At 47.3% G+C, this 15609-nt stretch overlaps 1 protein-coding gene across 8 annotated transcripts in view; it reads right to left on the reverse strand.

The window, feature by feature from the left end:
* Positions 1–15609, reverse strand: part of ARHGAP39 (Rho GTPase activating protein 39) — a 377904-nt gene that overhangs the window by 196666 nt on the left and 165629 nt on the right. For 7 of the 8 annotated variants that reach the window (XM_045004344.1, XM_045004342.1, XM_045004345.1 and 4 more), the window contains exon 3: positions 11138–11218. The exons of the other annotated variant lie outside the window; for it this stretch is intronic. In XM_045004344.1, coding sequence (XP_044860279.1) covers positions 11138–11218 — 81 coding nt within the window. The remainder of the gene's footprint in view (positions 1–11137; positions 11219–15609) is intronic. 8 annotated transcript variants of the gene reach the window in all.

The raw sequence follows: 15609 nt of genomic DNA on the forward strand, positions 1-15609 counted from the left end.
AGGACAAGGGGAATGAGAGCACAGTGCATGGCAGAATAGGGGTGTACTGGGGGCATTTAACTGGCACTTTCAAACTGGCAATCTACAGCCCTCTGCCCTCCACCATGCATCCTCTTCCCAGAAAACTGCAGCAGCAACATTCAGAAGAGCAAGGCAAGGCAGACCCAGGGGAAAGCTAGGACGCCTTCACTATGTATAGAGCCCTACCAAATTCATGGTCCATTTTGGTCAATTTCACGGTCATAGGATTTTAAAAATCATAAATGTTGTGATTTCACCCACTGAAATCTGAAATTTCCCAGTGTTGTAATTGTAGGGGTCTTGACCCAAAAAGGAGTTGTGGGGGGGTCACAAGGGCGTTGTAGGGGGTGGGGGTTGCGGTACTGCTACCCTTACTTCTGCGCTGCTGCTGGCGGCGACGCTGCCTTCAGAGCTGGGCAGCTGGAGAGCGGCAGCTGGGAGCCCACCTATGAAGGCAGAGCCACTGTCAGCAGCAGCGCAGAAGAAAGGGTGGCCTGGGATGGTATTGCCACCCTTCTGTGCTGCTGCCTGCAGAGCTGGGCCCTCAGTCAGCAGCTGCCACTCTCCAGCTGCCCAGCTCCGAAGGCAGCGTGCAAAAGTAAAGGTGGCATAGTATGGTATTGCCACTCTCACTTCTGCGCTGCTGTTGATGGGGCACTGCCTTCTGAGCTGGGCACTTAGCCAACAGCGACCGCTCTCCAGCTGCCCAGCTCTGAAGGCAGCACAGAAGTAGAGGTGGCAATACCATGACATCCCTAAAATAACCTTGTGACCCCCTGCAACTTCCAGATTTCACAGGGGGAGACCGGATTTCACGGTCCGTGACGCATTTTTCATGGCCATGAATTTGGTAGGGCCCTAACTATGTACACTCACATCCTGCCCCACCTCAAACCCCTTCACTAGCCTCCCTCATTTCTTAACTCTGTCCAAGCCACAAAGCTGGGCCGCTCCACATGCCCTCCCGCTCACGAGTCCTGGAACCTGTGACCAGGCTTCCTCCCTCTCCACTAACTCTCTTCAAACACTTCTCCCCCAAGCCCTGCAACCCCTACTCTTCCCTTCTCCGCTATGGGGCACGGGCATGAAAGCACTCGCATGGGCGTGTGCACACAAAGGCGTAAGGAAATGACACAGGAGAGAGAACAAAACTATTAGGCCAATGCCAGCCTCCACGATACATCAGCTACTGCAGCAAGAGCCCAGCCTCATTGGTATGCCATGTCCCTCTGTCCCTGTTCCCAAGCTGCAGCCTGGCCACATACATCCTACCTCTTCATGTACCTTGCAAGCCCTTCAGGGCAAGAACCTGGTCTTATTTATCTGTGCAGCGCCAAGATAGATAATGCTGATGCCGGCTAATGCTGATGCATCATTTATGGTGCTAATGCAGGACTTGGGAGGGGTGAGTGGAGGAGTTGCCTCATGCTCCCCCACGCTCAATAGTCAATGTCTTAGCCCCCCCAGCACTACTCTTGCCCTGCAGATAATGCTTCGGTTTGGCTCTATTCGGATATTAAATCCCTGCCCTACAGTAACTGCTCAGGAGCGTTTTATGAATGGATGCTGCCTGGGATTTGCAAGCTGCTGAATATAATAAGGTGGATGCTCTGAGGCTGAATGATTGTGGAGGCAGCTTTGATGAAAGCGTAGGCAGCAAATGCATGGCACTCCTGCGCTGTGGAGAGCTCAGCTGCAGTGCAGGAGGGACTTCTGCAAGCCAGGCAGCGACAAGCGTACCTCAAGCTGGGGCAGGATTTCGCCTTTAAACCTTTATCTATCCTTGCTCTGGTCCATTTCAGTCACGCGCTCAATGTCTGTGTCAGCATGCTGGAAAGGCAGGGGGACGATCAGGGAGATCTTCAGATCTCCCCCAACTACTCTCAAAACACACCCCCTTTCTCTGGCCAAGCAACTGCCGCACATGGACCCCCATCTGAGGATTAGTCGGAGGGGTTAGCTGAGCGTGTCTCCTCACCAGGGACCGAACCCTCTGCCTCCTGACAGGGCCCAGGAAGGTGACTTCTGAGCCGGCTCTGTGTTGCCAGGCTGTGCCCAAGCGCAACAGCCATTTTGTGTCATGATTCTGTGGGTTCTGCTCACCTTCCTGTGTTCCCAGCAGTGCTCTAGGCCAGAGTTCTCTCCTTGTGTCCTTATAGCCCATGCATTTCCTTTCACAGGGCCTTGCAGCACCTCGCCTGAGATTTTCAGCTATGCCCAGCGAGTCTGGCTGCCTCCATTTCGGGGGAGCCCAAGCTGAGACACCTTAAATCCAGGAGGGAGGTTGATTTCATAAAGCACCAACCACCTGCCCCTGAAAATCAAGCCCTTTAAATGTGTCGATTTGGGCACAAAAAAATCACTAGGCTCAGCTGGAAGTCCTGGCCCTAATTTTCACCCTTGGTGGCAAGAGAACAGTTTGCACAGCAGCCAAAGCCCACATCGCTACACCTTAGTGGGGGGTTAGCCATACCCTCAAAAGAAGCTCCCACTTTTATTACAGGAGCTCTTCTCTCCTGACTGCACACAGAGGCCCACCCGTAAAGGACACCTCTGCCTGGTTCCTGAAGAAAATAATCCACTCTTAGCTAATTAACCAAGCAGGGGGCTTGAAGCTGCTAATTAGCTTCCCATCTGGCACAGATTTGGGGGAGGTAGGGGTGATCTGTGTTTTAGAGCCAATAAAGCTGAGAGGGGAAAGAAATGGAAGTCTCTCTCTCCAGCAAAGCTTGTGCTAAGGCAAACAGCTCGTGTGTGCTAACCACAGTGAAATTTCATCTGTTAATTGCTTGGTTGCTGGAAAAGGCCCCACACGAAAGGAAGAGAAAACACAGGCAGCTGTTGCAAGATGTGTTGCTGGCGTGCATAAGGCAGACAAGGCACTGTACATGCTAGCTGTAAGGCTACACAGACCTCCTGACTGGTAGGAGGGGGGCATTCGCCCACTTGCAGATGGAGTTGCTGTCACTGAGAGAACCTACATTTTCTCTTCTATCTTATCATAGAATCATAGAATCATAGAATCTCAGGGTTGGAAGGGACCTCAGGAGGTATCTAGTCCAACCCCCTGCTCAAAGCAGGACCAAACCCAACTAAATCATCAGCCAGGGCTTTGTCAAGCCTGACCTTAAAAACCTCTAAGGAAGGAGATTCCACCACCTCCCTAGGGAACCCATTCCAGTTCTTCACCACCCTACTAGTGAAAAAGTTTTTCCTAATATCCAACCTAAACCTCCCCCTCTGCAACTTGAGACCATTACTCCTTGTTCTGTCATCTTCTACCACTGAGAACAGTCTAGATCCATCCTCTTTGGAACCCCCTTTCAGGTAGTTGAAAGCAGCTATCAAATCCCCCCTCATTCTTCTCTTCTGCAGACTAAACAACCCCAGTTCCCTCAGCCTCTCCTCATAAGTCATGTGCTCCAGCCCCCTAATCATTTTTGTTGCCCTCCCGCTGGACTCTCTCCAATTTTATCCACATCCTTCTTGTAGTGTGTGGGCCCAAAACTGGACACAGTACTCCAAATGAGGCCTCACCGTGCTGAGTAGAGGGGGATGATCACATCCCTTGATCTGCTGGAAATGCCCCTACTTATACAACCCAAAATGCCATTAGCCTTCTTGGCAACAAGGGCACACTGTTGACTCTTTTTCAGCTTTTCGTCCACCGTAACCCCTAGGTCCTTTTCTGCAGAACTGCTACCCAGCCATTCGGTCCCTAGTCTGTAGCAGTGCATGGGGTTCTTCCGTCCTAAGTGCAGGACTCTGCACTTGTCCTTGTTGAACCTCATCATATTTTCTTTTGGCCCAATCCTCTAATTTGTCTAGGTCCCTCTGTATCCTATCCCTACCCTCCAGCGTATCAACCACTCCTCTCCCAGTTTAGTGTCATCTGCAAACTTGCTAAGGGTGCAGTCCACACCATCCTTCCAGATCGTTAATGAAGATATTGAACAAAACCGGCCCCAGCACCGACCCTTGGGGCACTCCACTTGATACCGGCTGCCATCTAGACATGGAACCATTGATCACTACCCGTTGAGCCCGACCATCTAGCCAGTTTTCTATCCACCTTACCGTCCATTCATCCAGCCCAGACTTCTTTAAACTTGCTGGCAAGAAATACTGTGGGAGACTGTATCAAAAGCTTTGCTAAAAATCCAGAAATAGTACATCCACTGCTTTCCCCTCATCCACAGAGCCGGTTATCTCGTCATAGAAGGCAATTAGGTTAGTCAGGCATGACTTTGCCCTTGGTGAAATCCATGCTGACTGTTCCTGATCACTTTCCCCTCCTTTAAGTGGTTCAGGATTGATTCCTTGAGGACCTGTTCCATGATTTTTCCAGGGACTGAGGTGAGACTGACTGGCCTGTAGTTCCCTGGATCTTCCTTCTTCCCTTTTTTAAAGATGGGCACTACATTAGCTATTTTCCAGTCATCCGGGACCTCCCCCGACCGCCATGATTTTTCAAAGATAATGGCCAATGGCTTCTGCAATCTCATCGGCCAACTCCTTTAGCACCCTCGGATGCAGCGCATCCGGCCCCTATGGACTTGTGCTCGTCTAGCTTTCCTAAATAGCCCCGAACTACTTCTTTCTCCACAGAGAGCTGGTCACCTCCTCCCCATACCGTGCTGCAGAGTGCAGCTGTCTGGGAGCTGACCTTGTCTGTGGAAGACAGAGGCAAAAAAAAAAGCATTGAGTACACTAGCTTTCTCCACATCCTCTGTCACTAGGTTCCCTCCCTCATTCAGCAAGGGGGCCCACACTTTCCTTGACTTTCTTCCTGTTGCTAACATACCTAAAGAAACCCTTCTTGTTACTCCTAAACATCTCCGGCTAGCTGCAACTCCAAGTGTGATTTGGCCTTCCTGATTTCACACCTGCATGCCTGAACAATACTTTTTATACTCCTCCCTGGTTATTTTGTCCAATCTTCCACTTCTTGTAAGCTGTTCTTTTGTGTTTAAGACGAGCAAGGATTTCACTGTTAAGCCAAGCTGGTCGCCTGCCATATTTTACTTCTCTTCCTACACATCGGGATGGTTTGTTCCTGCAACCTCAATAAGGTTTCTTTGAAATACAGCCAGCTTTCCTCGACTCCTTTCCCCGTCATGTTATTCTCCCAAGGGACCTTGCCCATCAGTTCCCTGAGGGAGGTCAAAGTCTGCTTTTCTGAAGTCCAGGGTCTCTGTTCTACTGTTTTCCCCTTTTTTTTCCTTGTGTCAGGATCCTGAACTCGACCATCTCATGGTCACTGCCCCCCAGGTTCCTATCCACTATTGCTTCCTCTACTATTTCTTCCCTGTTTGTGAGCAGCAGGTCAAGAAGAGCTTTTCCCCTAGTTGGTTCCTCCAGCACTTGCACCAGGAAATTGTCCCCTACACTTTCCAGAAACTTCCTAGATTGTCTGTGCACTGCTGTATTGCTCTCCCAGCAGATATCGGGGTGATTAAAGTCACCCATGAGACCCAGGGCCTGTGATCTAGCAACTTCTGTTAGTTGCTGGAAGAAAGCCTCGTCCACCTCATCCCCGTGGTCTGTAGCAGACTCCCACCACGACATTACCCTTGTTGTTCATACTTCTAAATTTAATCCAGAGACACTCAGGTTTTTCTGCAGTTTCATACTGGAGCTCTGAGCAGTCATACTGCTCTCTTACGTACAACGCAACTCCCCCACCTTTTCTGCCCTGCCTGTCCTTCCTGAACAGTTTATATCCATCCATGACAGTACTCCAATCATGTGAGTTATCCCACCAAGTCTCTGTTATTCCAATTACATCATAATTCCCTGACTGTGCCAGGACTTCTAGTTCTCCCTGCTTGTTCCCCAGGCTTCTTGCATTAGTGTATAGGCATTGGAGCTTGTATCCAGTGTGATAATCCAGCTGGCAGAGGGTCAGAATTGATCAGCATCAAATCACTGTCCTGCTTGCTCCGTCCTGTTTACAGAAATAGCTGCTCACAAAACAAATCACAGTGTCTCAGTTACCTCTCCAGCTTTGTTTGGCTTTGCCCAGACACTCACCTGGATGCACACTGAATGAGTATTCCCACTGCTACCTGCACACTAAAAGAGTGACCATGTGGTCTACTGGGCCAAGCACGGGCCTGAGAGCCAGGCACCCCTGAGTTTAATACCAGCTGGAACAATGATATAGAGCTTGGGCAAATCACTTCCCGTTAGTATCCTCACCCGGAAGATGGGCATGCAACTTACTCAGCTCACGGAGGAAGGTTCTGAGGAATGGTTGTTATTAGGCTGGCCAAGCTCACCCGCTGCCTTCACATACAGCACGTTGCAGGTGTATATAAGAGAACACAGGAAGGTTCTACCAGGGCCATACAAGAATGTTAAGGTCATTCAATGGTATAGGGTTACAATAAGAAAAGTCATTGCCATTTGTGTTGGGAAGTCTGATCTCTTACTTTTAGGAAGTTTGTTTTTCATCCCACGGTCCAAATGGAGATGAATTTTGACAGGCCAGATAGTCAGTGTAAATGAATTCCTCTTGTGAGATCAAGGTAAAGGAAAGGAAGTTACAGGGCTAGCAGAGTAGACAGTTGAAAGAAGATATTTATAGCTGGCTATGCAGGCTGAAAGTTACAAACTCAGCCTCTGCAGGCTGGGTCAGCAGCTCTCACCACCATATCAGCCCTGCCAACAGCCATCAAATCACACAAGCAAGAACCTCTTCAACGGGAAGATTTTGACTATTAATCACATCAGAATGGATGAGTCACTAACCAGGCACCATGCTGGTCTAAGGGTAGCTTCATGAAGGGAGCTCCAGCTCATCTTAAACTGAGATCAAATTACAGCAGAGCACCTGAGGCTGCCTATCATAGTGACCAGTATTGTCTCTGTTTCCTTGGGCTTCTCCTGTTGCCTCTTGTCTTATACTCCGATTGTAGTTTGCAGCGTACAGCTGTGTCAGCCCCAGGACGTAAAACAGACAAGGTGGGTGAAGAATTCTCTTTTATTGTGCCTATTTCTGTTGGTGAAAGAGACATGCTGTCAAGCCCACATGGAGCTCTTCTTCAGACCTTCCCCAGACCTGAAGAACAGCTCCATGTGTGCTTGAAAGCCAGGGCCGGCTCTCGGTTTTTTGCCGCCCCAAGCAAAAAAAATTTTGGCTGCCACACCCCAGCCCTGGGCTCCCCCCCCCAACCTGCACCCCTGCTGCCTCAGCTCTGGGCCTCCCCCCACCTGCACCCCTCTGCCACCCCAGCCCTGGGCTCTCCCCCCACAACCCGCACCCTCCTGCTGCCCCAGCCCTGGGCTCTCCCCTCCCACAGCCCATGCCGCCCCAGCTCTGGGCCTCCCCCGACCCACACACCCCCTGCCGCCCCAGTCCTGGGCTCCCCCACACACACACCTGCACCCTCCTTCCACCCCAGCCCTGAGTCACTGGTAACTTGCTCCCAGGGCAGGTCATTCAGCAGGAATTTTGGATGTGCACAGAATACAGACAGGATTGGTTCCCATATGGTTACAGAGCTGCAGTAAAGTGAAACAATTTTCAGCTTGTGTGATTGGAGGATATCTGGATGCATATTATAAGACTGTCCTCCATAAATGAGGAAAAGTTGAGGTGCCTTTATTATTCTTTTGTTCCACTCTTTGTTTCTATGGGGAATTTGCCAATGTAATATCACTGTCTTCCTTTTAAACAAATAAAGCCGAAAAAAAAAAGGCAATGGCTGTTGAAAATAGCAATTCCAGTCCTAAAAACTACTAGGAAGCATTTCTTGCTCAATTTTATCCTACTTTTTCTACAGCAAGTTACAGTGGATCAGTATATTTGATTTGGGAGAAATGAAGTAACAGCTGCCCAAACTGAGCTTGAGCACTCCTGAATTTTGAGGTGTTAAAATCTGGAAGGCAGGTGCTAGATTCCCTTTCTGAATATTAGCTAAATCTGGAAAGGAAAAGTCGATTTCTGCTTCCATGGCTCAGAAGTGGAAATCCTCCTATGTGCCTGGTACTGTATCTAACGCTGCCCAGGTCCAGTAGAGCCTCCCCTCCCTTACTTATCATTTTAAATTCTAGTGGGATCCACGTACCTCCCTTGCTAGGCTTCAGATAGAGAGGGGCACTGTCCATTTAGTCCATCCAATTCCTTCTTCGGGGGCTGCAAGGTGAGGTCACACCAGTATCCCTAAGCCAGTTTGGGAATGTTTTCTGAAGGGGATATCTGGGCCAAAGCCTTCTACTCCTTGGGCACACTCGTTCCCCATTCATAGTGCCACCCCGCTCTAGCAGTGAGCTCTCCATTCACAGCAAGCTGCAGCATGAGGTTTCAGCTACCATACTCCCTCCCCCTCCCTTTCCTGTTGATAGCGGCCAAGGGAATGATGGCAAATGTAGTTCTTTCCCTGCTCCGGGGCTGGCTCTATAGGCAGGGAGCTAACCAAGGAACTACAGCTCCCAGGGCCCCCTGTTGGTTCTCAGCTCCCAGGCTGGATCCCTGCCGGCTGCCGCCCCTGCAAATGGGCTGCCCCAAGCAGCTGCTTGCTTTGCAGGTGCCCTGTTAAAAGAGCGTCTTTTCACCAACAGAAGTTGTCCCAGTAAAAGATATCACCTCACCCTCCTCGTCTCACTTACACTGTAAGGCATTTGGAGCAGGCATTGTCTGTCTGTTCTGTGTTTGTACAGTGCCTAGCACAACAGGGTCCTGGCTCATGACTGAAGCTCCCAGGGGATACCACAATACAAATCAGAAATAAAAATAACTAGTAATAATCTATGCTTTTACCAGAGCGCCATTTGGACCCCTAAAGATAGGGCACTGCTGTGATGAGCCCTGGCCCCAGTTGAAATCTTAAGTTGTCCAAAGTGGGTTTAGGTGGAGAGAATATCAACTCAGCCTCTACATGTTACAGAACAAATGTTGCTGAAGAATCATAGACGACCCTTCCACACAGTCCTGGAGACTCAAAATGCCAAATATTTGGCAGGAAATGAGTGTACTCTGTTACTCAATGGTATTCCTCCAGCAGGGCAGATAGCGTTTTAAAGCTCTGAAACTAACTTGGGGAAAATGTTCAATGCAAACAGTGGGTCTAAATGCTAGCTGGAAATAAAAACTGAAGCCATTGCAACTGGTGCGTTAACCTGTCCTTAATTTCTGGAGCCTACAGATGTCCCATTAGGAGCTCACACACTGTGAATGTTAATCAAGGCTCAGAGGAACACTGAACTGAACAATCCTGGAAGCTCATATCCAAGCCGGAAATCTGACACCCACTAACCCACAGCGCTAACATCCTTAAGAGATACATTAATGTAAGCATGATGCTCTGGAGAACTGCTTCACTGACAGTCAGACGGCACATCAGTGCTCCGTCCCACCTTCTTGTGAACTGCAAGGCTGTGACTGAAATCAGGCATTCTGCTTGCACCATCTGGACAGCGAGTCCGTGTGAGAGAGGCCTCAGGTTTGATATTAGATAAAACGACTCTATTAGAGGAAACTAATGTCCAAGTATTATTTTCTGGATTACTTTGGACTCTGCCAGTCAGGAAGAGAAAATCCTACCATCCCCAATTTGGATAGACAGCTCTAGAGAACAGACCGGGACAGAGCACTCTGGCCTTGTCTACACTAAGAGGGGAAGTGCTGCAGTGAGCCATTGCTCAGAACACCTTAAACTTTCACGATGTGTACAAACCCCGTCTGTCCACATGCAATCCCCACGTAGAGCATTTCACAAGTCAGCTTGGAATGTAAGTATGTGGCTTAGCTGAACGCATGTCGTCTTCAGTTTCTGCCTAGAGCAACCAGGAAGCCATCAATGCTACAACTGTAGCGATTTAGCCATACCTCCCAACTCCATCTCCTAATGCAGTGCATTGTGTTTGGAGGACAAAAAATGCACTGGTTCAACCACAGTTCTAAGATGCACTGTGTGCAGAAGTGCTAGACACTCTTACCATGGGTTGTCTCTACTTAGAGATATGATTGACGTTATGCATTATCTTCTCTTCCTCCAGGTGTAGCCTCCAACTCCTCTGCCTGTAGAGATTGAGGAGGCCTGGTGGCAGAAGATCTGTGCCTGAAACCAACTGAACTTTCTGACAAGACAGACAACCCAAATAAACAAACACCTACAGCTCCAAACAAAACCTCAGAAAGCCAACAAAAACTGGCTCCACGGTGGACAAATGATGGCATGGCTGTTCTTACCAGATCCTAGCAAGCTGCAGGCTCACTGAGAAGGCAGCAGTGACTGACAGAGCACCAGGCTGCTGGAGTCTGCATAATTCCTGAAATGGGTCCCGATTTTCCTCTTGATGTGAGAGTCCCATTAGCCTTACAGGGCTTTGTGAGCAGCAAGCAGAGAATATGGGGGTGGGGTTTCCCCTCTCTGTTTTTTTTAATATTTACTTTTACCATTAATAAGAAATCAAAGCAAATATTGATAATTTCTTATACAAAATCCTAATGTAAGCAGTTGAGCATATTTCAAACGACAAGATTACAGCATAGAAGAAACAGACTGGCAGCCTTCTGTCTGAAGTACAATTTTTATAACCTCTGAAATACACACAGAATAATCACTCCCATAAATGAATATTTGCTACTGTCTTATCCAGCCCATGCTCAGCAGGAAAGATATCTGAGGAAATCAAACACACTGGCGAGGCAGCAGGGTCTAAAGGATGGAGAACAAGGGAACTCCTGCATTCCATTCCCAGCCCAGTCACCAAACTGCCTCCAGCCCAGGGCTCCAAATCCCCTGCTCCAACCATTGTTATCATGTTTATTATGCTAGTGCCTAGGGTCCAGCCCAGACCAAGCCCACACTGTGGTAGGTACTATACAAACACAGTAGTGAACAATTCCTGTCCCAAAGAGCTTCCACTCTAAGTAACCAGGAGACAAGATTATCATCCTTACATTAGGGAGCCAAAGTTTACAAAGGAAGATCAAAAGGAATAAAGAGATAAGGCGTTCAATACCTCCTGCTCCATGAAGTTCGCTTTCCCCACCGAGACACACTCACAAATAGCGTCCCCAATCCCACACACAATATGGCAGTGTTTACATTTCAGACAGTCATTCTCAGAAGACAAAGCCCCATTACTGTAGATAAATTTCAGCTACCTGTAGTGGAGAAGTTGACCTTCTGTATTGTAATCCCGGTATATTTCATATTCTTTCTCAAACACTCCGGGAGGTGAAGAACTGCAACATAGGAATGGGGAAGAAGGAAGTTACCAAGGACAGCAATTTGCATCAATATTTTAGCTTGCAGGTGACAGGGATGTACCCACACCCGCATTCACCGACACTGTCCTCCAATCCCCACCAGCCTGGGGACCACACTCAGAATTCTTCTCTCTCAGGTGGCTCAGTTACCATCATTTAGCCATCCATGGACTGTAATAGATTTCTGCTTCCCTGGGATTGCTCTCAACTGACTTTCCTCAAAACCCCAAATAGGTCATATTTTTCCCTGAACACTAACTATACATTAAGAAAGGACCCAATAAGGCGGGCCCATAACAAAAGCATCTCATGATCTTGTCCCACAACCTTTGTCCCTCCAACACCACCTCCTTTCCCAGGGCTTGTCAACCCATACCCATTTATTTGAAAGCCATTCTACGTTAGCATAGCACTCCATAAGATGTTCAGGGCAAGGACTGTATAAAGTTTAGCATGCTGTCGGCACTAAAATAGATAAAATACCTTATTGTAAACTCTGCAGAGCTAGAGATTTTGGTTTTGTTTTTTGTTAACTCATCTGCACACCTATGGAGAGTCTGCTCAATATTTTGCTAGTCAGGCAGTTTTTCAGAGGAGAACTACTATGTAGAAATGGCCCTTTGCTACTCAGTAAAGTCTGTCCTCCACCCCCATCTGTACATGAGTCAGATCTGCTGACTTCAGTGGACTGGACGATATTACTACTTTTTTACTTCCATTAGCCCTGCAGAGCCAAGACAACGAAGAGGGAGCTGGAAAGGCTACTCCTTGGGCAATGAGCAATGGAATTGTTTACCAAGTTCCAAACACTTGTGAAAATCCACTGATGGTGTCTCTGAGGGCCTGATGTGGCCTGAAGAACATCCATTGCTGGCAATGGTGTGCAAGAAGGAAAGAACCCAGCTTGATTCTCAGATTCTGGAGGGAGTTTACAGGATGGCAGTTAGAAAACACGAACACTCTACACGGAGTAGATTTGCTCTGGAGTCACTGAGAGAACAAGCCTGTAGCCTCATAATGCCACTTTTGAAGTGTTACTTTCCAGACTAGCACATTTTAAAGCCTCTCTCTCACACATATAAATGTTATACAAGGTCAAAGGTCAGTTGCCCCTTGACATTCCTGATACTCCCACTTCATGTTCCTCCCAGCTGAACACAAGGCAGAGATGATGTCTCTTTACACCTTACTCCATTTAGGCCCTAGATTGAATTTACCCTTCCTTTCTTTGTCTAAAGGCACCGTTCACATTTTTATATAAATGTGCAGATATGACTCAGCGCAAAAGAGCTACACCTCCAACTTTGCTTATCATGTATCTTTAATGGCACAGGGAAGTAGGGGGACTCTCTCCCCCGTAACAACACTCTGTAATGGGCTGCATAAATCATCAGGCTTGTTTATAGAACACCTGGCTATTCACACACACTGAACAAAAGGTTAGACATTTATTTTGTTAGCTCCTTATACAACAAAGTGCAAAGCTAGAGAAACTACTTCTTTCTGATCAATTCTCTAAAAGATGTGGTGTGAAAACATACACACAGACACAGAGTTCAGATTAGATGCTGGTTTCAGAAAGATGAAAAAAAGCCATCTTCCTAATAGGACAGAACTCAAATTTTATTCAGGAAAGTGGCAATAAAATTAAGCATCTGTCAAAGCTAATTTTAATGAGCCTTCTGAGCCTTAAAATTATGACTTGCAGAAGCACTGTGTTGAATCTCTTAATCCCTTTTCTCTCTCTGTATGTAGCACATGCACATCTGTTCTCGTGTTCAGTTCTGAATCCAAATCCAAAGACTACGGCAACTCCTCCACAATGAGCTGTGATCTCCTTTCACACAATCTACTGAGGCTTGGCTCAGGCAACTTCAGAAGGCTGGGACGAAACTTAGAAAATGGTCCAGCTGTGGGCTCCATTCAGAATCTATTGAAGTCAACTGGATGCTTTCTATTGGCTTCAGTGGACTGGAATAGGCTCTAGCTGAGCAAGGTCTTCAGGCAAGTTTTAAAAGCTTGGACTAGAAGCTGCAGGCTGACCAAGTGGACTGGGATGAAGTTCCTCTGTTACAGCAAACATTTGTAACTAAGGGCACTCAGCACCCCTCTGCCTCCCAGAACAAACTGCTGAGGCAAAGGGAATTTACCCACCTCAAGTCCCCCTTTGTTCTTCCCTACCTGAATCACAGATGGAGCTAGTGGAACACGCATTGCCATGGCATGTCTTTTTTAGCCAGTTCGTTACCCAGGAAGGAGCTGACCACAGTAACTCCTGGTCTCCTTTCTGTCTAACTATCCCAAAGAACTTCTGCCAGGCTTGGTGAGTCTGGGAGATTGTTTTTAATCCGCATGTGGAAAGGTTCTTCCAGAAGCGGAGGGCAACAAAAATGGTTAGGGGGCTGGAGCACATGACTTATGAGGAGAGGCTGAGGGAACTGGGATTGTTTAGTCTGCGGAAGAGAAGAGTGAGGGGGGATTTGATAGCTGCTTTCAACTACCTGAAAGGGGGTTACAAAGAGGATGGATCTAGACTGTTCTCAGTGGTAGGAGATGACAGAACAAGGAGCAATGGTCTCAAGTTGCAGTTGGGGAGATTTAGGTTGGATATTGGGAAAAACTTTTTCCCTAGGAGGGTGGTGAAGCACTGGAATGGGTTCCCTAGGGAGGTGGTGGAATCTCCTTCCTTAGAGGTTTTTAAGGTCAGGCTTGACAAAGCCCTGGCTGGGATGATTTAGTTGGGGATTGGTCCTGCTTTGAGCAGGGGTTTGGACTAGATGACCTCCTGAGGTCCCTTCCAGCCCTGATATTCTATGATTCTATGATGCTCAAGACAGAGGCTCCAGTACAGTAAAGTTGCTTTTAAGACACCTTTTTTCCAGCTGAGTCTGCAAGACTCAAGTCCCAGTTTTCTGAGGAAGGTGGGAGCTCACAAGGGAATTAAGCTTGTATTTATTCACCCATTTGGATCCAAAAAATGAACAAATTACCCAGATGTGAAGAGTCCATGAGATTCAGATGGTGCAAGTCAGCAGCGACTACAACTAATTATTCAACTATATTTTATTTTTTCTATTTCATGTCACTTCTCTATGTTTAGCTATACCCAGGATTCTTTGGGGGAAATATACATTGAAGAACTGACACCCTAAGATATCTCCTTCACCAAGATTGCACAATGTACCCCTTGGTCCTTTAGATGCCTGTAAAATACCAGCAATGCAAGTGTTGCTGGGATTACTGTCCAAAGTACTGATTTTTAAGTTTTCAATGTAAAGCTTGAAAGTGCACATAGGGCAACTCAGATGAAGCAGCATTTAATATGTTCTGCCCTAAAATGTGCTCATATTCACTTGGCAGATGTTAGTGCCTTGCAGAGCTTCAAAGAAAGTGGCATGAGATGCCAGCCCAGGAGCAATTAGAAGAGAATGACTCAAATATCAGGCTTATATATGAGTGAACTCTCAATGACCCAAAGCCATATACCACATGTGCTGCTACATGGTCACAAGATCACATGGCAAGAGGCACGCTCTGGAGTAGCTAATAATCCCTATTCTCATCCTAAGTATTGCAACAATATCCTGGAGGAGACTACATGTCAGGAGAAATAAGGGATGTTATTCTCTGGTCCTTGCTCCCTGTTTCTAGGCACACGATGGACAGTATTGTTCTTCATTTCATTACTTGTGAATCACAGTTGCATTGTAATCAGCTCCTCCTACTGAAGCACCAGGCTGGAAATGATATTGATGGCAACTATCTTGTCCCTCACATGCAAGTTACAAGTTTCCAGGTCATGAGAAATATGGTAACATGTCATTTATGACAGACATTCCATATAAACGACTTATTTTATAGCAGATCAAAATTCACCACACCATAACTGTTGCTAAGCACGCACTACTCATTATCTTTAGGTTGATTGTTGAAGGTTCTGACTCTGAAAAATAAAATCCCTTGATAGGGCAGAATATTGAGTAATTGACAAGACTGAGGGAGGGGAAAAAGGCCACTGTATCAGACAGGAGTCTGGGAAAATAAGCCTTCACTCAGGTTAGAAGAGCTGTTTTATAGCATCAGCAGGAAGCTCTTAGCAAACTTTCAAAGGAAACTAGCTTTGTTCCTGTTGACAGGCCTACATGAGTCAGATCATCTACACGTTGTCGTGTTTTTCTTAAGAACATAAGAATGGCCATACTGGGTCAGACCAAAGGTCCATATAGCCCAATATCCTGTCTTTCCACAGTGGCCAATGCCAAGTGCCCCAGTGGGAATGAACAGAACAGGGAATCATCAAGTGATACATCCCCTGTCGCCCATTCCCAGCTTCTGGCAAAGAGAGGCTAGGGACGCCATCCCTGCCC

Source organism: Mauremys mutica, chromosome 2, assembly GCF_020497125.1.
Source record: "Mauremys mutica isolate MM-2020 ecotype Southern chromosome 2, ASM2049712v1, whole genome shotgun sequence".
In the NCBI taxonomy this organism is placed as follows: domain Eukaryota; kingdom Metazoa; phylum Chordata; order Testudines; family Geoemydidae; genus Mauremys; species Mauremys mutica.